The following is a 25,138-nucleotide window of genomic DNA, read 5'->3' as shown; positions in this document are numbered from 1 at the left end:
CCTCGCGCGGCCCGGCCGGGCCCGCTGCCACCGAAGCCTCGCCGAGACCATCCGCGGCTTCGCCCGGCTCGCCCGTCCCTTCCCCCGCGGGCGCGGCGCTGACAGCGGACACGGGGGATTCTGTCGCGACAGGCGGCGCGGGCAGCCCGGGGGCCTTCTGCGGCGGTGTCGGCGGCGCCGGCGGCGAGGGCAGCGCGGCGGGTGAGAGCGGGACCGGGGCCGGGGCCGGGGCAGGCCCGGGGGTGCCGGGGAGGGGGCGGTGAAGACGGAGGGTGCTCGGCGGGCAGGGCGGGGCCCTCGGAGCGGTGCAGGGCTCCGGTGGGCGGTGCGCGGGCCTGGGGGTCGCGCACGGTCAGGCCGGGATCGGGGCCGGGGCCGGGGCCGGGGCCGGGGCCGGGGCCGGGGCCGGGGCCGGGGTCGGGGTCAGGGTCAGGGCCGGGCCGGGAGCCCCGGTGCGGCGCAGTGCTGGGTGCGGTGGGTGTCTCGGGCAGGGAACCCTGAGCGCGTGGGGCAGAGTCTGCACCCTCCTCCGACCCCCTCCTCGCCCCCAGCATGGACACCGACCTGTACGACGAGTTTGGGAACTACATCGGGCCGGAGCTGGACTCGGACGATGACGACGACGAGTTGGGCAGAGAGTCTAAAGATCTGGATGAGGTGAGCGGTGGGGATGGGTGGAGGGGCAGCATCCACAGGAGCCTGGCACGGGCCTCATCCTGCCCCGTAACCCCCACGGGAGCAGGGGCTGAGCACTGTGGTCGTCACAAGCTGCCGGTGATTGCTCTTCCCTGCTGGGTTCTGCTTCCGCTGGTGGAATTTGACTCCTGAGGATGAGAGTTGATTTGGTTTTTAGAGGATTTTGTGTCTGTGATAAAGGGAAAGACAAAGTTCGTGCTTGAATCATGGTTAGAACCGGGAGCTTCTGTAGCTCGAGCTGTATTTGGCTTTTTTTGTGTTCAGTCAAATGGAGGATCCGCAGCCATTCAGTGAGGCCGTCAGGCCTTTAGTAACATGTGCTGATGCTGCAGCAGTATTGCAAGGAGCTCGATGCCTCGGTGGTGAAGGCAGAGCAAGACTCCACAGACACTAGAGGAGAGTGATGGGGGCAGGGAGGGCAGCAGAGGCTGCTGTACCACCATGGAGAAAGCGTTGGAGGACTGAGGGAGCCCCTTCTAGTTCTTGCAGTTCGTCTGAAAGTGGTGTCTGTGTGTGCTCGGGGTTGTGTTGTGCACGAGTGTGGTTCTGTTGTGTATAGGAGCAAGGGGCGGGAGTTGCTGCCTATTCAGGTATCTCTGCAAATCCTCTTGCTGTTCATTTTCAGCAGGGAGAGGTGTGTTGCTTACAGAGAGCACCTCTGCAAGCTGCTCTGCAGCTGGGTGTGAGGTTCCAGGGCCGCGTTGGTGGTTCCCTGGCTGGGTTTGTAGCTCTTGTTCGATGTACGATGCCAAGCCTGTACTTTCTGGCGTGATTGGTGTTTGTAAAGCACTTTGGTGCTGGCAGCGGCTAAATGTGAGAGTTGGTTGCAGCTTGAGGATGATGACGATGATGACGATATGGGGGACCACGATGAGGACCACCCTGGGATGGAGGTGGTGCTGCATGAGGATAAGAAATACTACCCCACCGCCGAGGAAGTCTATGGGCCTGAAGTAGAGACGATAGTACAAGAGGAAGACACGCAGCCTCTCACTGGTAAGTGGTGATGAAGCAGCAAGTTGGGTATGGAGGGAGGGGAAGGCTCTTAATGGATCCTTGGAAAAGGGAAAATAATACTCCCCTCCGTTCTCCCCATTGTTTTTAATGTCCCTTTTGAATTCCCTCTCAGCCCCAGGAACGCGTAGACTCTTGTTCGTTTGGTGGTGTGCAGATTCTGGCACTCGGGGTTGTTACAAATGCCAAACTATGTTTTGAAAAACAGATATCAGCAGATACTGGAAAGATATTTAAGGAGAAATGAAAATGCATTTCAGTCATCTCATCTGATCCTTCTCTAATAGAATAGAACAGTTCAGTTGGAAGGGACCTGCAGCGATCGTCTAGTACAACTGCTTTTATAAAAAGCGAAGAGAATCTGTCAGCTTGAAAATTGTGGTTTTGTCTGCAAAAGTCCCTGTTTCCTATGACCGTTTCTGAGCCTGCTGGGTTCAGGGTCTCTGGTAACAGTGTTTTATTGTTCTCTCTCTTGTTTTCAGAGCCTATTATTAAACCTGTGAAAACCAAAAAATTCTCTCTGATGGAACAGACGTTACCGGTCACTGTCTATGAGATGGAGTAAGTCATATGTAGGGGTTTTAAGCGTCTACGCTGGCTCAAGCCATCTGTGCTGTAATTTCCTCCCTTTTTGTTGTTTACAGGCAAAGGTGGGGAGGCAGAGTGGTGTGTACTATGTGGGGGAGGCAGCTTTTGGGGGGCATTAGCTTTGTTTCTTACTGACACCAGCAACAGAATGAGTGCAGCCGTTTCCCAGATTTTGAACCAAAAACAAGAGGAAGAAAATACAACAGTAACCATTTTACAAGTATTTTCCCTCCACAGTATGCAGCACAGTGCATAGTTTTCTGAAATAGAATGTAAATCTTACCTCAACAGCTGATATAAAGCTTGGTCATCGGAAGCCCTTGTGGTGCAGATTTCCTGAAGGCAAGTTTTTCTGACTGGCTCAAGAAATATTTATATGGTCAGTGTGTGGCACACCTCATGTTGGGGCGTTTTGGGTTGATCCCAGTGACCATTGGCTTACTGCTGTCTCAAACTAATTCCCGTCTATGCTGGAAGAGTGTTCAGGGGGGATTTTGACGCCGCTGGTTGTATGTAAAGTTGCGCGTAGGTCAGCGTAACGCTGCAGCTGAGCTGCACTTCTGCTCTTGATGGTGTCTGCTGGCTGTGTCCTGCAAAGCAGCCCCTGGGACACCAGAGTTGGGAGAAAACCTGCAAAAAAAATCCAAACGAATTTAAAATTCGGGATATAATATCTCATGCAACTTTAGTAAGGAATAAAACCAGTTGTGTACTTTCTCTGTTAAAAATATATAATCTTAGCATCGACGTCTGCATTTTGGCGATGGTGGAAGGGCTCTTTATCCTTGCGTGTGTAGTGTTTTTGTATGTTGTCTTCTATTTGAGGATGAACAGATTGAGCTGCGTGAGTGTCTTGTTAGGCTCATCTTTCCATACGCCATTTCGTGGCTAGTTTTAATAGTAGTCTTCAAGTGTAGATCCCAGAGGCAGATGCATTCCCTGTGTGCCAGACCCCGATGTGAGCAGTCCCTCTGCGTATCATCAAGGATCTTGTTATTTTCCAGCAACAGAATTTCACTGGGGTTTGTGTTCGGTTGGTTACTTGGATGCCCAGGACGTTTTTGGAATGGCTGCTTCTTGGGGCTGTCCCCTGGTACTGTCAGTGTGCCGTCTCCGTTCGTGGGATCATCAAATACCAGCTTGGAAGGGACCTCAAGGACCATCTGGTCCAACATTTCCTGGCAAAAGCACAGCCTACACAATGTGGCCCAGCACCCTGGTTGGACAGATTTTTGATATAGCTCGATATAACCCAAAGAGCCTGCTGGGCCTTATTTTTCTAGGCAGTCTGTTTTGCTCTTAGTCAATGCCCTGTGCTCTTCATGATCTACCGCCTTCCTGATCCCCGTGTCCTCTGCTCGTTCCGTCTGTAATGAATTGTTCTTTGTCCTGTTCGTTGACATAAATGGTTTGGATGGGGCCGAGAGAAATTCCTTGTGGGACTCAGCCAGAAACCTGCAAGCTTAGTATTGATTTCCCATTTAGCCTTATTTTAAGACCAATAAGCAAGCTTTTAATCAGTATTATTATTGATTTTTGTATTTTTTAGCTCTTAATCAAAACGTTGTATGTTAAGAAGTCTACTGCATCGGTGAAAATTAAATCTTTTTAAAAAGGAGATTATTTGACAGCACTTATTTTCTGCAGACCCGTAGCAATGGACACGTGTTTTATAGCCTCCCATTACTGTTCAGGGAAGTTGGTAATTTAGGATCTCAATTATATTCTGGCCAGGATCCATGCAGAAGTGATCGGCCCATCATTACCCAGCTCAGTTGCGGATTCTAAAAACATTTAAATTCCATTGCTGTTTCCTTGAGTCCCTGGGAACATCACTGTTTTAAGACCTGAAAATCAGAATTAATGGTCTGCGGATCCCCACGGCCGCCTCTTAAAACTGCGTGGGGTGCTTGTTATCCAGCTCTGTGATTTACTTGACTGCCTGCCACTATTTGAGTGGAAGTATTTCATCATCTGAGTACATGGATGTGACTTTTGCTCTAATACTGACTAGAAGAGAAGAAAAATATTCAATAATATTCCATCGCTGGCAGTTTTACCATCTCCGTATTCTCCCACCCACTGCCATCTGTCTAGGACTCCAACTCTCTTGTCCTCCCCATCTGGAAAGTGGGATTCTTCCTCCGCAGGGCATTGGCAGAATGAAAGTTTGGAGAGGATTCAGGGGGCACCTTGGATAGAAAGTGTAGCTGAAATGGCACCTACTTTTCTTAGACACAGCAGAAGCTTCCAACAGTCTTTTGTGTTTTGTTCCTGCAGTTTCCTGGCAGATCTGATGGACAACTCGGAGCTAATTCGAAATGTGACTCTGTGTGGGCACCTTCACCACGGCAAGGTAGTGTGAATATCCCACATCTATCAGGTAGTAGTAATGATCTGTTTGTTGCCTACTTTTACCGTTGCTCTTGACCCCTCGATCTCCGCAGCAGCAGTCTCTTTCTGCTCCTCTTGCTAATGCAGTTATTTGTAGGTTTTCTTTCAGCCATGTGGAAATAACAACATGCCCAACTTTCTCTGTACTGCTGCTGGAGGGATGGGATTGTACTTGTATTTCTCTGTCTGAACATAGTCCCTTCCTTTCTCTTGTGCTCTGATATTTTTCAGACTTGTTTTGTTGACTGCCTGATAGAACAGACACACCCAGAAATCCGGAAGCGCTACGACCAGGACGTAAGTGAGCTTTTGGTGTATTCCTGCCCTGGGGAACATGGGTTGGATTTTACACTTGGAGCGTGACTGTACGTGTGGAAAACGTGGTTTAGTGATTAGAACGTAGGATTGGAAAGCCAGAGCTCAGTCCTGATTCTGTCTCTGTTATTTACTTGCCACCTTAACCATCTAAAGAGTTATGGTGTCCTGCTTCAAACTTAATATTTGATACCAAAATGTGATATTCTGACTCTTGTTTTGTCTTTGCAGCTTTGTTACACTGATATATTGTTCACAGAGCAAGAGGTGAGTGAGTCTTGTAGAACGGGCAGTGATTTTTATCCAGTTATCTCATGCTTTACTCACAGTTACTTACTGTAGGCAGTTTCCTCTTCCATTTTAACACCTTTTTGTGCCTTCTGCATTTTGACCTGTTGGAGCAGGTCCAGAGGAGGCCACAAAGATGATCAGGGTGCTAGAGCACCTCCCCTGCGAGGACAGGCTGAGAGAGTTGGGGGGGTTCAGCTGGAGAAGAGAAGGCTCCGGGGAGACCTTAGAGCGGCCTCCCAGGACTGAAAGGGGCTACAGGAAAGGGGGGAGGGACTCTTGATCAGGGGGTGTGGCGGTAGGATGAGGGGGAACGGAGGGGAGATTTAGATGAGATCTAAGGAGGAAATTCTTCCCTGTGAGGGTGGTGAGGCCCTGGCACAGGTTGCCCAGAGAAGCTGTGGCTGCCCCCTCCCTGGAAGGGTTCAAGGCCAGGTTGGACGGGGCTTTGGGCAACCTGGGCTAGTGGAAGGTGTCCCTGCCCATGGCAGGGGGTGGGACTGGATGGGCTTTAAGGTCCCTTCCAACCCAAATCATTCTATAATTCTATGACTGTTTTCTTATCAATAAAATGAACTGCTCCTCTTGTTTCCCTCAGTAAGATCCTTGGTCCAACATTCTTCCATTTCCTGCAACCCTCATGTCCATGTTTGATTTTATTTAGCTGAGGTGATAACCTGTGTAATGATGAAAATCTATACCACAGTTATTCCAGCATATGGGTAACTCCTATTTTCTTTGAGGGAAGGAGGTGGAAGGGGTTTGCAGCAATGATGGATGGGGAGAAAAACTACGATTTCAAAATGAACATATTTCTCCTCTGTTTCCTTTGATGGGAACTCTTAGCTGGGTGCCCTGACTCCATGTGGTTGGGCGTGAATAGGAATTTTATTTTGTCCTACTCGCTAAATATTGTCATGACCAGAACAGTCCTGTGAAGCATTTCTTTCTCTTCTTCTTAATGCTCTACTTTATACTCTGGGTGATCAAATCTTATGCTTTGAGGTATAACTTGAGAGTAGCAGAAGGGCAAAAGCACAGAAAAACACACATCTTCTGTCTCTGGTGTTGCACTTCCCCAGCTGAGACGAGGCATGGATTGTGCAGTGGTAGCTCACCAGTCTGAGCCAGTATGGATGGCGGAGCTGAGCTGGATGCTGCAGCAATCTGAGGTTGTTACTCCCTCCCTGGGAGTAACAGGATGTCCTGGGTGGATGTTTACTTCTTTCCATCTTTCTGATTTTTCTTTGGTCACTTTGCTGATGTGTTTTTTCTTTTAACTGATAATGCTGGTTTCCTGTCTTTCAGAGGGGAGTAGGCATCAAGAGCACACCAGTGACTATTGTTCTGCCCGACACCAAAGGAAAGTCTTTTCTCTTCAACATCATCGACACTCCAGGTGATTGTGTAATCCTGAAAATCCTGTTTTGGGATGCACTTAGCTGAAGGCAGCGTGGTGTGTGGAGCAGATACGTGACCATGTGAACCAAGATTTCTCTCATTAACAAACCTCTGTGGTTCTCTGGCTAGTGCTGTTGACAGGAGTAGAGCAGTAAAAACACATGCAGTGATGGTTAATGAGGGCATTCAAAGAGCTTTGGTGTTGGATTGCAGTGGGATTGGGTAGCATTGGCTCTCAGAAAAACAAAGAATCTATACCCTGAAGTCTCACTGATTCGTCTGGAAATGGCACCCAGGTGCAGTGCAACCCTGGGAAGTTTTCTTTTGCAGAAACCCATGTTTTGTTTCGTGGTTTTTGTAGATGATTCCAGCCTAGTCCTGAGCCTTTAGCTAAGTCTGTTCTTCTGAAATCACTTCCAGAAGTAACAACTGTGCAGCTGGCTTCTAGTCAGGCTTGTGTTTCTGATTAGCAGGCCGAATTGAGGGCTAATGGGGCTGCAAATGTGTTTCACTCAAGTACATGAGAAGCACGTGTAGAATTGGATTTTCCAGTAACACCATGCACAGTGGGGACTGTGCTTTTTCTCAAATGCTATTGCCCCACAGTGAGACTCTAAGCAAGTTCCCTCAAGCCTCTGACAAGCTTCTGTGGGGGGAACATAATTACAGATCAACTTGTAAGAAACTAAGGCCAAACTTGAGGAAAGAGGGTCTTGGGACACATCTGTTGAGTTACAGCTCGAGATGAGGGAGGTTAGAGCGCAGGAGGAGACTGGAGGGAGAGGCATCTGTTGTTCTTTGGTGAGAAGTAATCTTCCTCCTTTTCCTGAAGTACTTGCACAGAGCTGTGAGAAAAACAGTAACAAATGTGAGGAAAAGTGCCTGTTAAATGAGTTGTTGTGTTTATTCTCAAAAAATAGCATTAAAGCTGAAGCAAATCCCTCTACGGAGCTCTGGCAGCTGCTCCCGGGTCCCTGTCTGAGGAGGAAGCCGTCTGTGTTCCGCCTCGCTGGCTGCGGAGCAGGGGGACGGCTTTCCACCCTCTGTGCTGCTGGTGACAGGGCTGACTCTGGTTCTCAGCACCATTTTGTGTTTTTGAAGGTCACGTCAATTTTTCTGATGAGGTGACAGCTGGCCTTCGTATTTCGGATGGCGTTGTACTTTTCATTGATGCAGCCGAGGGGGTGAGTGCCACGTTCTCTCTCCTAGGGGTTAACTTCAAAATCTCTTCCTCTGGAGGGTTTGATCCTGCCTGAAGTGAAGGCCTGGGATGGGTTCAGCTTTGCGGGGTGAAGGATTTTAGAAGGACGGTTTGGGAAGTGAGAGTGTTTTCCAGCCAAAACAGGGAGTCTAGCCTCTGGCTTCTGTGTCCAGGGCTGATGCGTGTGACCTGTAGGCTGGTTATCTAACTTGTTTGCATCTCCATCCTCATGATACCTAAAATTGAGCAGGTTATTTATATCCGAGATGTCCAAGGGGTAGGATTTAAGGAATTTGGTTGGGTTAGCACCTACTTCTAAATTTCAGGAGGATTAGCTGATGGCTGGTGGCTGAGCTGAGGCTTTTCTACAGAGTTGCAGCCCTGTGTGTAAGGGTCGTTGATTTGTCTGTCACGCACTAGATAGCATTTTGTGGAGGGCTTTCACTTGGGGGTGTTTGTGCTCGTGATTCCCTGCAGGTGATGCTGAACACGGAGAGGCTGATCAAGCACGCGGTGCAGGAAAGGCTGGCAGTGACTGTGTGCATCAACAAGATAGACCGACTGATCCTGGAGCTGAAATTGCCCCCTACAGATGCTTATTACAAACTCAGACATATCGTGGATGAAGTTAACGGTCTGATCAGGTATCGGGGTGATGTGTCGTTGGTGCTCGCTGTCCCTGTTCTATTTCGGGTGCTTCTCTCTGTGAGCCCTGTGTATGGCTAAAAACTAATGAGTTTGTCTCTTGATATGTTGAATCATAGAAAATGGGGTGGGAAGAACTGCTGGGAATTCATCTCAGCCAATATATTGAATCAGACAGGATTGACTCTTCCTGACACGTTTCATGGGATCAGCTCTTTTTTTCCCCCCATTAAAAAGTAGGGAAAGTGGCCATATGACCAGAGCAGGGAACTTCTGTGCTCCCAGATGTCTCAAATATGCTGAAATTGTCCAGGCTCTATCCCAAATTACAGGTTGAGATGTCTCAAAGCTCTTAAACACCTGTTAAAAAAAACAATGGGAACTCGTCCCAACCCCTAAACAGAGACTATGGTACTGCTGTGGTCAAATCTCCCTGCAGGACCCTGCTCAGAGCAGGGAGGGACATCTCCAGCTTTCACAGTAGCGATGCATTGTTTCTGTGGGTTCTTCTGCATCCAGGTGATCTTCTTCACAGCATTCTCCCCTTCGAGTTGGTGTGAATTGGCACACAGCTCCCTTGCCTGTCTCTCTGTTCAGTTGCTACAGGCATCGGGCAGCTTGGAGCAGGGTAATTTATCCTGTCTAGCATGCTTGGGAGTCCATTGAAACTGTTTCAATTCAATTCTATCCCTCCTACATTATTTGCCTTGTATTCTCTTTTCCCTTGCTTGGTTGACCAACTTGGCTGCCTTTTTTTAGGGGAGGAAAAACTCTACCTGACAAAAAATACAAAGCACTTGTGCTGGTTAACTTTAGTTCTAGATCTTTAAATATTTCTTTGCAGACTAATGCTTTGAAGTTAGTCGTCATAAAATGATACTGACCCTGAAATGTGGATGGCAAGCACGCTGCAGCCCATTTTAAGATGCTATTTGGCAATCGCTTGCCTATCACATACTGCTGTTTGGTGTGGGAAGTAGATTTAAGTGTCTTCTGTGGTTCATAACATTGATTTTATTTTTTTTTCTTGTCTCTAAAAACTGTCTCCTCTCAGCATGTATTCCACCGATGAGAACCTCGTTCTGTCTCCCCTTCTGGGGAACGTGTGTTTCTCCAGTTCACAGTACAGCATCTGCTTCACGCTGGGATCTTTTGCAAAGATTTATGCAGACACATATGGTGAGGATTATCCAGAAACCTTGTACACTTTAACATCTCATTTCCTAACCTTTTTTGTTGAGGCTTTCTGAGCCGTTCAGCTTTGCCTTTCACTGCACATATATGGCCAGTGTATGTGTTCTTGAGTTTCTGGGAGTTGAGAGGTACTGCAGATCTGAGCCCTGGGTTGTAAAAAGCAAAAATAGTTCTAACTTGTTTTTAGCTAGATAGTCTCTCCTGATAAATGTTTATTGAGTCAGAAGCAGAAAAAACAAGTGCTGCTATGGCAGTTGAAGGCAAGTGTATGTGTTGTGCTTTGCCTCCTTATCACAACAGCTCAGAAGCGAAGCAGTTAAGTTCTGCCTGTCTTTTCGCAAGTCTCCAGAGTCTGAGACTCAGCTGCAGCCAGGCACGAGCTTGGCCCACAAGGTTTTGCACTCTTGCCCTCTTTCTTTTTTAAGAAACTGCCTTTTTCTGGCTTTGATTTAATTTTCTGTTCCCCAGGTGCCCACTCAAGGCAATCTGCCACTTGTACAAGTGGGCCTTTTGCTTGCATTAGCCAGCTGTACAGCCAAGGTTTTTGAAGTCTCACGCTGGGGAATACGGGGTGATCTGTAGGAGCCGTGAGCAGGGGAAGAAGGATGTTGTAAAGCAGCTGGCCCAGCTCTTGCAGAGAAGTTAGCCAGAGGGAGGGTGAAGTTGTAGAGGTCAGGGACTGATGTGTCAGACTATCGTGCGTCCTCGTGAGTTTGGAGAAATAAATGAGCTTCCTGGGCGTCACGGCATTAACTCGGTGCCTCTAGGATGATCCCCCTTCTTCGGGGGAGCGCTGCAGATGCAGGCACGGGCGGTGGGAGATGTCATCCACGTGGGGCAGACACGAGCTGAACGGTACTTGAAGTCGGTAATACTCGATTGTGGCCACCAGGGATTTTATGTGCAGCCACCGTACTTCAACTAACATGAGTTATAGTAGTTTAACTGTCAAAACCGCAGCCACCATGAAATTTCTTAGGCTTGCACATCTGCCCACAGCAAAAGCTTGTTTGGAAACTACTGTAAATTATCACCCCTGTCTTATTATTTGTAAATTCACCGTGACAGCCAAGCACTACACTGTTCCTTCAGCACTTGGGTATTTGGCTGTGCGCTTAGTGCATCAGCTGAAAAAGAGAAAAGAACCTGGAGATGTTCAGCAAGGCAGAAAATGCTTGCGATAAGCCTGCGGGGTGTAAGCCATCCCAGTACCTTGGCACTACAGCGTCAGGTTGCAGCGTTACCATTTGGAAAAGGAAGCAGATGTAACTGAGTTCCTGCAGCGTGGCGTCTGGCAGGGCAGCTCTTCTCCGCTTTAACCTTGTGTGTAATTGAGAGAGTTGAAATGTTCCCGAGAAGCAAGTCTGTGACCCCACAGTGTACCTGGGCTGCTGGTGTCGTCCTCAGCGGACTGTTTTCTGCCCCCCTCTCTGCCTGCTCTCCCCAGGTCAGGGCTTAACCATTCAGAATTTGGGACCAAGCATCGATCTATTAAATCAAATGTTCAGGGTTGTTTTAAAAGCCAAAAACCAAAGATTTCCCAGGTAAGATAAATACAGTGACATCTGAGAGACTTTTGTCATTTGCTTTTTCCCTTTAGGAGATATCAATTATCAGGAGTTTGCGAAGCGGCTTTGGGGTGACATCTACTTCAACCCGAAGACGTAAGAAGCCTGTTTAAACATCTGTTTAGGTTGTTCCCTCTTTTTGCTGTAAAATGTGGACTAGGTGACCACCTGAGGTCCCTTCCAACCTGGGTTGTCCAGTGGTCCTGTGATGGACTCGTATCTGGGAGGGGTTGAGTCAGGCCTCCTGCTTGGTGTGAATCCCTGTGGTCCTCCCAAATCCCATAGCAGGGACAGAGCCTCCTCTGGCCTTCGTTTGGAGTAGGCACGACTCCTGTGTGACAGCTTCCTGGAGGATTGGGAGGGAGAAGAAGATAACCTGGGAAGAGCAGAGGCTGTGTTTGCAGTCAGGGTGCTTGCAGGCTGCAGATGCTCTTCATGTCTCTTCTTTGGTCTCCCAACAGCCGCAAGTTCACTAAAAAGGCCCCAACGAGCAGTTCCCAGCGCAGTTTCGTGGAGTTCATCCTGGAGCCCCTGTACAAGATCTTGGCTCAGGTATGTGGGGGTTCATTCTCCTTCCCACAGTTGCAGGTAGGAGCAGCCAAGGGCTGAACACTACCTGGTGGTGTCTGGTGCCTGTGGGACTCGCCTGTCCCGTCCTGCAGTGGGATCTTCACAGATTGGCTTTGGGGGTGCAGAGCAACGGTGAGCCACTCCTTAACAGCTGCTCCTTGCAAATATAGCCCTCTATTTGCACAGTTAATAGAACTGCCTTTGCTCTTTCTAGTGTGCTCTAACATCAGCCAAGTGATAATTTGAACCAGCAGCCAGTTCTCCTGTGAGCTCTAAACCAGAGCAGGTCAGGAGCCCTGAGGGCGATGGCTGGTCTGTGAAGCTGCACCTGGGAGTTACTGGCCTGGACCCCACAGCAAAGCTGAGAGTGGTGCTGCTTGTCTTGCAGGTGGTGGGGGACGTGGACACGACCCTGCCCAGGACACTGGATGAACTTGGCATCCACCTGACCAAAGAGGAATTGAAATTGAACATTCGGCCCCTCCTGCGGCTTGTCTGCAAGAAGTTCTTTGGGGAATTCACAGGTAAATGTTGTTTGTCTTCCCCTCCACAGTTTTCCCGTTACCCCAGTCTGACATCAACAGAGTTAAGGGCTGTATTACAGCCAGGGAGTGCTCACTTGCACAGCTCCCTTCTCCAAATATATATAATATGTTATATTCCAAATATAAAATATTAAACCAATTGCCCAAAGGACAGCTTGAGACATGGCTCATGACGCACCCCATTGCTGTGGGTGCGCTGCAGTCAGAATGGCTTTGCCCTGTGTTTATTGGAGTCCATTTCTGTCCTCTGCACTGCTTAATCCTGTTCTCATGAAGTATTACTCTTCCAGGCTTTGTGGACATGTGTGTGCAGCATATCCCCTCCCCAAAGGTGGGAGCCAAGACGAAAATCGAGCACACCTACACTGGTGGCGTCGACTCTGATCTCGGGGAGGCCATGAGTGAATGTGACCCTGACGTAAGGAAACTCTTCTGCTTGGCTCTGAGTGTCCAGAAGCGGGCAAATATGCTCCTTTCACTGCCTTGACAGGGCAGCTGCCTCCTAGACAGCCATCTGCACAGATTTGACTTCTAGCATTTTGAAACCTCTCATCCGATACTGAAACAAATCTCTTCACTTGGAGAGACTTTAGCTGCCTGCCAGGGCAGCCCTTGAGACAGAGAATTGTTTGACAGTGTTCAGAGAAGAACAGGACTAGGTCAGGACTTCAGAGCACGTGGGAACTGCAGGGTGATTTTGTGTCCTTTTGCTGCCTTTTTGTCCCTTTCCCTTGAAGTTTGATTCTCTGTCCAAAGTCTGAGAAAGCTGATCTGAACTGTGCTGATAAAAATAGCCCCACATTAGTTAGTCAGCACCTTTCCTATCAAAGCCTTGCAAAAACCTTCCTCCTCCAACAGCTTGTACTGAGCTGTCATTCAGAGTTGTCTAGAGCCACCAACGCCAGCCAGCAGCTAGTGAGGAATTTGCCTGTGACTTTTGCTCTGATGTCTGGAGAGAAAATGAATCTCTTCTTTTAATGGGTTGTGATTACCCACATAAAACTGTACAGTGGTGACTGTCACCAGCTCACCAGTTGTGGAGTGACTGAGAGCTGTGACCCCTGGAGGCTCAGGTGCTCTGCCCTGAGCTGGTTTGCAGGCCAGCAGGTGACATTTCTTCTCCTGGCCTTGTCCCAGCCACTATTTACTGCTCCACAAGAGTCCACCAAAGTCGTTCCAGGGGTCTCCGTACAGGGCAGGGAGATGTAAGGCTTTCAGTGGAAGGAAATAAAGGACTTGGCAAGTCAAAAGAAGTATTTGTAAATTCCAGCCCGTTAATCCCTTTGTATCCACAAGTTCTGCCAGGTCGGTGTTTCTGGACTGTATTTTGAAAGAGGCTTATTTCTCTTTCCTGGAAAGGGTCCGCTGATGTGTCACACAACGAAAATGTACAGCACGGACGACGGCGTTCAGTTCCACGCCTTTGGCAGAGTGCTCAGTGGAACCATCCACGCTGGGCAGCCGGTGAAGGTCCTTGGAGAAAACTACACCCTGGAAGATGAGGAGGATTCCCAGATCTGCACCGTCGGGCGCCTCTGGATCTCGGTGGCGAGGTAGGGAAAGCTCGGGCAGTGCGCTCGTCCGGGAGAGAGGTCACCTGGAGTGGCTGCTGCCAGGGCCAGGGAGGAGGAGAGCGCTGCGGGGGCTGGGGCTGGCGGCAGCGATGCTCCTGCCTTCTAGGTACCACATCGAGGTCAACCGAGTTCCTGCGGGCAACTGGGTGCTGATAGAAGGAGTGGACCAGCCCATAGTGAAGACTGCGACTGTCACGGAGCCTCGGGGCAATGAGGAGGTACGGTGTGAGGCTGGGGTCGCCGGGCTGCTGCGTGCGGCTGGGGTCGCTGGGCTACTGTCTGTAGCTGGTATCACTTGGGTACTGCACGTAGCTGTCATACTCAGCTACTGTGTGTATCTGTCTCGCTCAGCCTTGCAGTGAGTCGAGGTGATGAAGCACATCTCAAAAGCTCCAGTGTTGCAGTTAAAGAAACTTTGTCTGCCGAGGAGCTGGGGCATAGGAGCCACTCAGGGAAAGAGAACAGCAGCAAATGCTGTGTCTAGTGGCCACCTGATGATGCAGAGATTCAGCTCTTTGTCCTCATCTGGTTTCAGGCTCAGATCTTCCGTCCTTTGAAGTTCAACACCACATCTGTCATCAAAATAGCTGTAGAGCCAGTCAACCCCTCAGAGCTCCCCAAAATGTTAGATGGTCTCCGCAAAGTCAACAAGAGTTACCCCTCGCTTACTACTAAGGTATTTCTGGTGTATGTATGGCTGTTTTCAGCTCATGCTGTGGGCTACCTTGTAGCCTGATCTTAAAAGTCAATATTTTTTTACTGCAGGTTGTTTTCTTTGTTGTGTTTTTTTTTCATGCTGTTGCAGTTGGTCTCATAAATCATGTGGAAATAGCAGAAAACTGTAAATCTAGCAGAAAAACACACACCTTGCTGTGCCAGGGAAGCAGCTTTCTGCAGGGCACATCAGCACTTTCTGCTGGAAAAGACTGTGGGAGCTTTCCTGGGGGAACTCTGATCCAAACCAATTTATTTAAAGCTGATACTTCCTGAGGCTTTTGTAGGAGCCTGGAAGGCAAGGGCCTGTGAGCAGTAACGCTCTCAGTTGAACCCCTCTCTTATTTTTCAGGTGGAAGAGTCTGGGGAGCACGTGATCCTGGGGACAGGGGAGCTCTACCTGGACTGTGTGATGCACGATCTGCGGAAGATGTATTCAGAGATTGATATCAAGGTGAGGAATGAGAGGGATTTTCCCATCCGGGGAGTGCGTTTTGTCCCCATATTCAGAACAATGGGAAAATAAACCTCCCTGAAGATACAGCGTGGATTTTGTCCAGTTCTTTTAAAAGAAAAAAAGGGCTGTTAGGATGCAAAACTCTTACATGCTGACTGTGTCACACCATTATGATCGAGAGCCTGAAAACTGGCTTGGAGAGGGGGGTGTGACCATGTTCCAGCCTTTCCTGTACTTCAGCCATTGCCTGGCTACCCTCAAATAAATAAATTGAGCAGAATTTGTCATACCGGGAATTAGGTTTCAATGTTCCTGTCTCGTTTGAATGAAGGAGTTAGTACAGCTGTCTGTGCAGGCCTCGGTCGTTCATACAAAGGGTTGATTAAAACACTGGCAGATGAACCAGCTTTTTCTTGTAGGTGTTCAAAGGTTTCAAACGGTCTCTTTAAAAAGAAAAAAGGACTTGAAAACCTTACAAACCTGTTGTCGTTATTCCAGGTGGCCGATCCAGTTGTGACATTCTGCGAGACAGTGGTGGAAACGTCCTCCCTGAAGTGCTTTGCTGAGACACCCAACAAGAAGTAAGAGCCCGTGGGCGAGCTGGGCCTCGGGGCTGGGTGGGCGGGGGGTTCACTGGAGACTGGACTTCATCTGCTCCAGGGGTCTGTTCTCGGTGGCTGTTGCCCAGACCAGTGGTGTGTGCCTGAGCTGGCAGCAGCTCTGCTGAACTCCTCAGTAACACACCTGAGATCCAGGGATGTTCCTGTGCTTTTTAGGAACTCTCAGAATGGAGGGAATAAAGACAGATCCACATCCTCCTTTCTTTAGCTAAATTTCACACCTTCACAGCAATTTTGTGATGTTTCCAAGACTAGGAGATGTTTTGGGATCCTAGAGCAGGTACCAAATTGCCCAGTGCTGCCTTCAGTAACTCCCCAGATGTTTAATGAGCAAAAGCTTTGTCTTCTCTTATCCGTTCTTAATCTTGAAATGGATTTTTTCCTTTCTGGTGATGCACTGGAGCCTTGCAGCCTGGTCTCATCTTCCTCCTCCGGCACGTTTGAGATGCACGTGTTTGAAAGAGGGAGGCCTGCAAGGGAACATGGGCTGAATAACCAGGATTAAATCTAAGAGCACAGGACGTTTTAATGCCTGAATTTTCAGGGAAATTATGATCCGACATATGCTGACGATGGCTCTCCTGTGTTCCCTTGTGGTTTCAGGTTCTTCTTACCCTGCTTTATTCTGGTGTACTCTCTCCACGGTTGGTAGCCTTAGTTTTGGGAATAGAGAGGCTCCAGTCTTTGAACTGTTGGACGTGTGGAGTGACCCGCTCTGGGGGAAGGTTACTCGCACTGGTGGGGTTCTCCAAGGCAACACCTGGGGTGTCAGACACAGCATGTTGGCTCTGATAGAGGCATATTGCCCGGCCCGTGGGCTTCCTTCTGCAGCCCGGACGAGCGCTGGACATTGGCAGGAGGGATGGAGCCACCCTGTCCCTTAGCTCTCTGCTTCCAGAGGGGGGCAGACGTTGGAGAGCGGTTGTTAAGCACACAGGCTGTTTTTACAAGCAAGACAGTAACAGCAAAAGACACGGATGGCTTCATCTCCCTAGCTGTGTTCAAGGCAGTGCAGGACCCTGAGGTCCTGCCAATTACTCCCATTTCCGTCATTCTGCGGACTAATTGCAACTGTCTCTCTTTCCAGGAACAAGATCACAATGATTGCTGAGCCTCTGGAGAAGGGACTTGCAGAGGACATTGAAAATGAAGTGGTCCAGATAACGTGGAACAGGTATGACTGATCTGGGGAGAGCAGGAATCCATCTAGGAGCAAATAATTGGGGTGGGGTGGGGAAAGGGAATTCTGGAATCTGCAAGGTGGACAGTACCAGCCAGTAGTCTCTAGGCTGGGTCCTGGGTCCAGTATTGCTACCAGCTAGTCCATGAGCATCCCTCCCCAGCAAATCAGTTGCTCCAGGTAAAAAGCTGAAGGGAACGGGCATAAATGTGTTGTTAGTGCAGGTTGGATACTTGTTTCCTAAAGTGTCTTTCCTCCTTCTATCAGAAAGAAGCTGGGTGAATTCTTCCAGACCAAATATGACTGGGATCTGCTGGCTGCCCGTTCTATCTGGGCCTTTGGGCCAGATGCCACTGGCCCAAACATCCTAGTAGATGATACGCTGCCCTCGGAGGTGAGAAACACAGGCAGGGGGTTACATTTCAGTGAGACGTTTGTCCTGTGGTGCCAAGAGGTGACCGCTCCTTCCAGAACCTGCAGCAAGGTCCTAATGCTGTTGGAGTGCTCACTGGTTTGCCAGATCTCAGACCTCTGTACTTCCTCCACCATACACTGGCTAGCAAATCGCCTGTTATTTTTCAGGTGTGGCTATGGGGCCAACTTCCTCAAAACTGGCAACTAATTGGCCTGCCTTACAGGATTGCCAAAACATGGACTCTTTTATTGTATGGCTTTAGAATCCAAACTCTGAAGATGATGGTCCTGAGCTGTGAGAGGGAGGGATGGACACTGAGGGTGTAGGGGGACGTTGCTGCTTTTCTAGGAACTGGCTTTTAAACACTGGGGTCTGTTACTGCCTCGTCATGCAGGTTTGATCTCTGAAGCTGTCTGTCTGTCTGTCTGTAGGTGGACAAGTCGCTGCTGGGCTCTGTAAAGGACAGCATTGTGCAGGGATTTCAGTGGGGGACCAGGGAAGGGCCTCTCTGTGATGAACGTAAGTAGGACCTGTGGAGAAGTGGGGCTGAGAAGATCAATTAAATTCTCCCATCTCTAAGCATTCAAGTGGCTTTGCTGGTGCAGTCCCTCAGTGGCCGTTTCCCTTCTCACACCACAGCTGGGGACAGCTCTGGGGACAGGGGACAAGGGAGATAACAGAACCTCCCCCTTGTTCCTGGCTGCAGCTGCCACCAGGCGCTGCCACTGGCCGTCTGCCCGCAAGCTGGGACCTGTCAGCTGGCAAGCTGGCTCCCCCAGGCCTTGGCCCTGCTCCTGTAGTTCAGGTGCAGACCACCGAGCCCCAGCGAGATAGGCTGCTGAATTGTGCTTGATATGCAGGGTTAGGGCATGGTCGGGCTTTCGCTGCTGGAATTAAATTCAGTTGAACTTCTTGTGGTGGCTCTAGGTCTTTGGGTGTTTGCTGTGTGCGCGGGGTCTCTGGGGAGGCAGGGTTGGTGCTGGGGTGGCAGAGAACATCCCCCTTGGGTCACTCGCTGTCATTTCTGCCCTCCCCAGTGATCCGCAATGTGAAGTTTAAGATCCTGGACGCGGTGATTGCTCAGGAGCCCTTGCACCGGGGTGGGGGACAGATCATCCCGACGGCCCGGAGAGTCGTCTATTCCGCTTTCCTGATGGTGAGGACTCGCTGCGCGTGACAGAGGCTGAACCTCGCCCCGTGCTGGCTCCTGTGGGCTCCAAGGAATGCGGGTTGCACGTGGGCTGCACTGTCTGCCCCAAGGATGGCGATTTAAACTGACTCATTCATCCGTTGATGTTTCCAGCGCCCTTGTGGGCTGCAGACGGGTTTTACAAGTGATCACATTCCAGTCTGGCTGGAAACTTGTGTGCATCTGCTCTGTCTCCCCATTTTGCTACTGTTTGGCTTGCTGGGAAGGGTGGGTGTGGGGGAGACAGAAGCATGTGACTCATGGCCAGAAGGAGAAGAGCTACTTTCAGCTTTTGTTTGATGTTGTTTGGGGCAGCCATGGGGCAGCAGGAGCCCTTTCATCCCCAGTCAGGTGCTGTCTTTGACCAAAGCCAGTCCCTGACTCCAGCTGAACTGTGTTGGCGCTGCTGGAGGCTCAGTGCCTTGTCTCCCTTTCTCCTCACAGGCCACCCCTCGCTTGATGGAGCCTTACTACTTCGTGGAGGTGCAGGCTCCTGCCGACTGCGTGTCTGCGGTGTACACGGTCCTGGCCAGGCGGAGGTGAGCTGCTCTGACCAGCTGCCGGCACCTCAGTATTGCAGAGCAGCAACTGCTGGCTTGGGGTCTGGGCTGCTAGAGATGTTCACAGTCCTGGCACTGCTTGTAAAGTGAGGGGAGAGGGTGAAATCTGTATGAGGTGACAGCTGAAAGCTTCCTTGACTGATCCCAGCCCCCGTGCTGTGTGGGGAGGGGTTGTCCAGAATCACACGCAGCCTTTGGTTTGTGCCTGGTTCTTCCCAAGTGTCAGAAAGGAGAATATATAAAGGGGCATGAGACCCCCCTGCAGTGCTGTGTCCAGCTCTGGGGGCACCAACATCAGAAGGACATGGACCTGCTCCAGCGGGGCCAGAGGAGGCCATGGAGATGCTCGGGGGGCTGGAGCACCCCCCTGTGAGGACGGGCTGAGAGAGTTGGGGGGTTCAGCTGGAGAAGAGAAGGCTCTGGGGAGACCTTAGAGCGGCCTCCCAGGACTGAAAGGGGCTACAGGAAAGGGGGGAGGGACTCTTGATCAGGGGGTGTGGGGGTAGGATGAGGGGGAACAGGTTTAAACTGACAGAGGGGAGATTTAGATGAGATCTAAGGAGGAAATTCTTCCCTGTGAGGGTGGTGAGGCCCTGGCACAGGTTGCCCAGAGAAGCTGTGGCTGCCCCCTCCCTGGAAGGGTTCAAGGCCAGGTTGGACGGGGCTTTGGGCAACCTGGGCTAGTGGAAGGTGTCCCTGCCCGTGGCAGGGGGTGGGACTGGATGGGCTTTAAGGTCCCTTCCCACCCATCCTGTGATTCTGTGACATACAGGAAGACTAATCTTTTGGTGTGTTGTCAGAGGCCACGTGACACAGGATGCCCCGATCCCGGGCTCTCCTCTCTACACCATCAAAGCCTTCATCCCAGCGATTGACTCATTCGGGTTTGAGACAGACTTGAGGACCCACACGCAGGGACAAGCCTTCTCGCTCTCTGTCTTCCACCACTGGCAGGTGAGTCCATGCCCTGGTGAGACTGGGAGGAGGGATGTGGTCGGAGCAGGTGCCAGGTGGGTGCTCTCGGTAGAGCTCAGTGCCACAGCTCACCCAGGGCAGGAAACTTCTCTGGAGAACGTTCCCAAGGGATCTGGAGTTGGGGGGGCTTTGCCCGCTGGCCGTGAAGGGTCTGTCAGCGTCCACCGGCTTTGTTCCGAGTCCTGTCACCCTTTGTCCCAGCGAGGGAGCGCCGAGAGCTGCTGGTTGCCGCGCGTGAGGGTCCTTCAGTCCCCGGAGGGAGGACGTGCCCTGGGAGGAGGGAAGCTGTGTGGGTGCGCTCGGTGCTCTGCAGCCTGGGGAGCAGAAGTCTTGGAGCAGGACTCGGGCTCCTTGGTCTGCTGTAAGGCACAAGGCTGCCACGCTTCGGCTTTGCTGAATAGGATTTGGAACAAAATACTGTCTTCTGGCTACTTCTGTGTCTGGGGCGAATCAGGTCTTGTGGGAGCTCCCACTGTGAGGTGCACAGCTACTTGTGGTAGAACCAGGTGAGAGCAGCAGCAGTTTGAGCCTCAAGAGCTGGCTTAAAGGTCAAGATGTAAAAGCCCGAGGCTTAGCTCTGAAAAGAATAAACATGCCTGATTTCTAGAGAGGTTTGTGCTGACTGGAGCCCACGCGGGTTGTTCTGGTTAGCAGGTTTTTAGAGGTCTTGCAGTACACCAGCACGTGGGGAGGGTGGGACATGTTCTTGGCTGGGGTTACCAGCACTGTATTAGTGACTTCTGGCGGGCACGCTCACCAGCGCTGATGTGAGAGTGTTTCTGTGCCAGGAGAACAGATGGCGTGTTGGGGCTGCCACATCAAGGCTGGGGGTGTCCGCAGGGCCCAGGGGGTGTTTCCCGTTGCAGCTCAGGGTCTCCAGGAGCTCTCACGTCTTGGCCCTGTGTTACAGATCGTGCCCGGTGACCCCTTGGACAAGAGCATCGTCATCCGGCCCCTGGAGCCGCAGCCAGCCCCGCACCTGGCCAGAGAGTTCATGATCAAGACCAGGCGTAGGAAGGTACGTCTGGGAGTAACCCCCGCAGCGTCCCTCTGTCCATCCGCAGCAGCAGCTGAGCTGTCGCAGTGTTGTCCCCTGGATATGCCACGTCCCCTCTGTGCTCCCAGAGTGGACCGATGTCCTTCGTGCCCCGGGACTTCCCCCACTCCTGATCCCCCAGGCTGCCCGTTGGTGCCTGTGATGGTCCCACGAGCGACTCATCTGGCACCAACTCCAGCCAAACGCGGGGTCCTGCGGCGCGTGCCGAGCCCCGCTCCCTCCCCAGCCCATCTGACCCCTTGGTGGCCTGCTGTGGCCTGTCTGTCCTGCAGAAAAAGGAGCGACTGATTTCTGTGCTGGTTTAGTGAGCCGGACTGAGGGGTTGGAGGGGCTCTGGGGTCCGCGGAGGGAATCAGGCTCCCCTTTGGGGGGGCAGTGAGCTGGTAGATACGCTCAGCAGCAGCAGCCACACATTTACAGCTTCCTGAGAGGCTGTTAGATGTCTTCAGGCTGTTGAGAAGTGCCCCATGCTTTGCAAATTCTCCTGCCTTCTCTGGAGCCCGAAAATTTATCTTACTGCGGGACACCAGGGCCGTTTGGTGGGATCTCTGCCGGGATGGTGTATGAGTCCTGGCTGCCAGAGGAATCACCTCTGCGGTTACCCTGCAGGGCTTGAGCGAGGACGTGAGCATCAGCAAGTTCTTCGATGACCCCATGTTGCTGGAGCTGGCCAAGCAAGATGTTGTTCTCAACTACCCCATGTGAACGTGCTGCTGCGGCGTGAGGGCTGTCCTGAGTCCTGGCCGGCGTCTGTCTGTCCTTCCCCATCCCTGCCTGCCCAGCCCTGGCTCCTGGGTGCTCGGGGCATGCAGGGAACTGCTCCTCCTGGCTCAGGTGGCTCTTTCATGGCTCTACAAGTCTCCCTGGGCACTCGTGGATGGTGCCCTCGGGGCCTGCCCCATGCAGGGAACAGCCCAGATCGCTGATGCTTTTTGTGTTATTAGTCTTCAGCCGTTGTGGCCTCCAGCGAGGAGATTTCCCTTTGGATAGGCTCTCTCCAGGCACACAGGTTATCCCTGGCTGCAGCAGAGCAGCCGGAAGATAATGTTAAGATTACTAAGGATTGAGCCTAAACGTGCATCAAGCATTTGAGCTTTCTCCTAACCCTCTCCTTGGACAAAGCACATCTTTGGGCAGCTGAGAAAGGTGGGGATGGTGGGTGGGGGGAGCCCTTCTACCAGCCTCCAGGCGAAGAGGCAAGTGTGGCTTTTACCCTTTTTGTACACCTTTTTTGAACCCTTGTAAACGTTTAATACAAACTTCCAGGCGGGGCTTAGTCTGATTGTGCCGAGAGAAGGCAGCGCTGCCAGAGGCTCTGCCTTGGCCGGGGCTTAGAGCACGCGCTGCCCCACTTCCCCCGTCTTCAGCCCCAGTTCCCCCTGGCCCCAGCACTGCCCCCCACAAGGGCTCTGTGTACCCCAGCCATCCTGCTCCTGCCTGCAGTACCGAACTGACCAGCCAGCCCAGGACCATCCTCTCCCGCACTAAGATTTTCTTCCTTTCTCACGAGGTTTTGGGCTCCTGCTCTGTTTTCTGGGGATCTCATCAGCTGCTCATGCTGATGTTAGTGCTCCCTCTCCTCTCCCCTGCCCCAGCTCTGCCTCCGGGCTCTGCCCCGTGTCCGCTCCTGAGCATGTGCTGCAAAACTAGGGCAGGTTTACATCTCCTGAGGGGATTTACACCCTCTCTCTCCCCCAGCCTGGCTCTGTGGGGCAGCTGCTCCCCCAGATTGAGCCTTGCCTGGGATCGCCCCGATGCTGCTGTGCTGGAGTTGGTCACCGCAGCCTGGTGTAGCCCTAAATTTACTTCTGGGAACCTGTCCTGGAGCGTTGCCCCACTCGGAGGGGCTCGAGATGGCTGGTGGGGGCATGCAGCGCCCCGGGAGCCAAAGGTAAAGCTGAGAAGCCCCCACTAAACCTTCCAGCCACTGGTGGAAACTGGGAGGCACTGGGCTGACACAGGCATGGGGATAGGAAGCAGCTCTGGGAGAGCGTGTCCAGCCGTTCTGCCGGGTCTCTGGAAAATGGAGATCGTGGGGGGTAATTCAGGGCCCCCGCTGGCCAGCGGGGCTTGGAAACCAGGGAGGGGGAAGGATTTCCTGCCGGTGGGCGAGGGCAGGGCCCGTGCTGCTGCCCCATCCCATCCGCCCAGCGGGAGGGCGCGTGGGGCCGGGGGCTCCAGCCCTATCTCTGGGCTCGGCCTTTCCTGCCGGGGGTCCCCGTCGCCTCCCGCATCCGCCCCGGCACCGCGGCCGCGCCAGCGGCGTGTTCCCCGTCTGCGCTGGGGGGAAGCGGGGTTCAGGCCCTGCCTGGTGCAGGCAAAGCCTGTCTTACACCCCAGCCGCCCCCCAGCCTCGCCAGGGCTGCTCCGCACCTCCCAGTACAGCCCAGCACCCACCTGGGCCCCTCGGGACCAGGCCGGCACGTCCCAGGGCTCGGGGAACGCCCCGGCTCGGCCGCTCCGTCCATGCAGCGGGGGGTTCTGACCCGGGGGGGGGACATCGTCACCCCCCGGGGGGGCTGGTACCGACCCCGGGCTCTCCAGTCCGGGATAACGGTCGCCCCGGCTTCACCCCCCGGAGGGGTGGCGGGGTTTGGCCCGGGCGGGCGTGGGAAGGAGCCGGTTCTCACGGCAGCTGGAAATCGCTGACCCGCGGCGGGGCCCGAGCGGCCGCCGGAGCCCCGGCCCCGCGTGCGCGGGCTGGGAATTTTCCGCGGAAACGGCTCTTCCCTGGGAACGGGGCTGTGCGCGGCCGGGCCCTGACCCCCGGCCCCTGCCGAGCGGCGGGAATCTGCCCCGCTGCCAGCAGTGGCGCTGTGCCGGGCGCGGGGTGCCCGGGGACGCGCCCACCCGGGGCTGCAGAGCGGTAAACTGAGGCCGGCCGGCCCGCAGAACCGCTCCCGAGGGCAGCGGGTGCTGGGGTCTCCATCCTTGGCACGAGTTCGTCAGGGCTCAGCACCGGGACGTGCCGAGGGGGCAAACACCCCCCTCTGCGGGGGGGCCACCAGCAGTGAGTGACGCTGTGCTGACCCCTCCGTCGTCCCCGTCCCTCCCCAGCCCCAGTGACTCGGCAGGTCCCCGGGGGGATGCGCTGGCTTCTCGCAGGGTGAGCCCCAGCCCTGCTCCCAGTGTCCCTGTCCTGCTCCCAGTGTCCCTGTCCTGCTCCCAGTGTCCCTGTCCCCGTCCTGCTCCCAGTGTCCCTGTCCCCGTCCTGCTCCTGGTGTCCCTGTCCCCATCCTGCTCCCACTGTCCCTGTCCCCCGTTCTGCTCCCAAAGCCCACAAACTTGTCCTGCTCCCCGTATTCCCACCCCCATCCCTGTGTCCCTGTCCCCGTCCTGCTCCCAGGGCCCCCATCCCGCTGCTGCTGTCCCTGTCCCCATCCTGCTCCCTGTGTCCCTGTCACCATCCTGCTCCCAGTGTCCCCATCCCCCATTCTGCTCCCAGTGTCCCTGTCCCCTTCCTGCTCCCAGTGCCCCCATCCTGCTCCCCGTGTCCCTGTCCCCATCCCGCTCCTGCTGTCCCTGTCCCCATCCTGCTCCCTGTGTCCCTGTCCCCATCCTGCTCTCAGTGTCCCCTGTCCCTGTCCTGATGTCCCCATCCCCACTCTGCTTTCGGTGTCCCTGTCCCCACGCTGCCTCTGTCCCTGTCCTGCTCCCAATGTCCCTGTCCCCCCCCCCCGCTCTCAGTGTCTGTCCCCGTCCTGTTCCGGAGGGGACCCAGCTCCGCCGCTCTCCGAGGCCATTGCTGGTGTCACAACACGCGTCCCTGTCCCTGTCCCAGGTGCCGCTCCCAGCCCCCCCCCCCCCATATCCAGGCCTCCCCCGCGTGCCCCCGCCCGTGTAACCGCCCCCCCCCCGCGCCGGGCGGCCCGTGGCGGCGGGGCCGGGGGGGCTCATGGCGGGAGGGGGGGGGTGGGGGGCGGCTTTGCGCATGCGCCCCGCGCCCCCCGCCCGGGCTCGGCGGCCCCGCCGCGGCGG

At 53.1% G+C, this 25,138-nt stretch overlaps 1 protein-coding gene across 1 annotated transcript; it reads left to right on the top strand.

The window, feature by feature from the left end:
• The first annotated feature begins 97 nt into the window (after positions 1 to 97).
• On the top strand, positions 98 to 22,431 carry EFTUD2 (elongation factor Tu GTP binding domain containing 2). The gene is made up of 28 exons (XM_074849511.1): positions 98 to 201; positions 552 to 657; positions 1,527 to 1,692; positions 2,193 to 2,271; positions 4,579 to 4,654; positions 4,924 to 4,989; positions 5,239 to 5,274; positions 6,604 to 6,694; positions 7,798 to 7,880; positions 8,375 to 8,541; positions 9,597 to 9,721; positions 11,337 to 11,400; positions 11,766 to 11,856; positions 12,263 to 12,398; positions 12,710 to 12,837; positions 13,779 to 13,972; positions 14,100 to 14,211; positions 14,529 to 14,669; positions 15,060 to 15,161; positions 15,663 to 15,745; positions 16,872 to 16,958; positions 17,232 to 17,358; positions 17,811 to 17,898; positions 18,417 to 18,535; positions 19,013 to 19,107; positions 19,929 to 20,082; positions 21,014 to 21,121; positions 21,770 to 22,431. Exons 2-28 carry the CDS (start codon positions 553 to 555, stop codon positions 21,863 to 21,865), a joined length of 2,919 nt encoding a protein of 972 aa, XP_074705612.1. The 5' UTR covers positions 98 to 201; position 552; the 3' UTR covers positions 21,866 to 22,431.
• The last annotated feature ends 2,707 nt before the right edge of the window (positions 22,432 to 25,138 follow it).

Source organism: Strix aluco, chromosome 24 (genome assembly GCF_031877795.1).
Source record: "Strix aluco isolate bStrAlu1 chromosome 24, bStrAlu1.hap1, whole genome shotgun sequence".
Taxonomy (NCBI): Eukaryota; Metazoa; Chordata; class Aves; order Strigiformes; family Strigidae; genus Strix; species Strix aluco.
The sequence above is the reverse complement of the archived record's forward strand: the minus strand, read 5'-3'. Positions and strand labels throughout refer to the sequence as shown.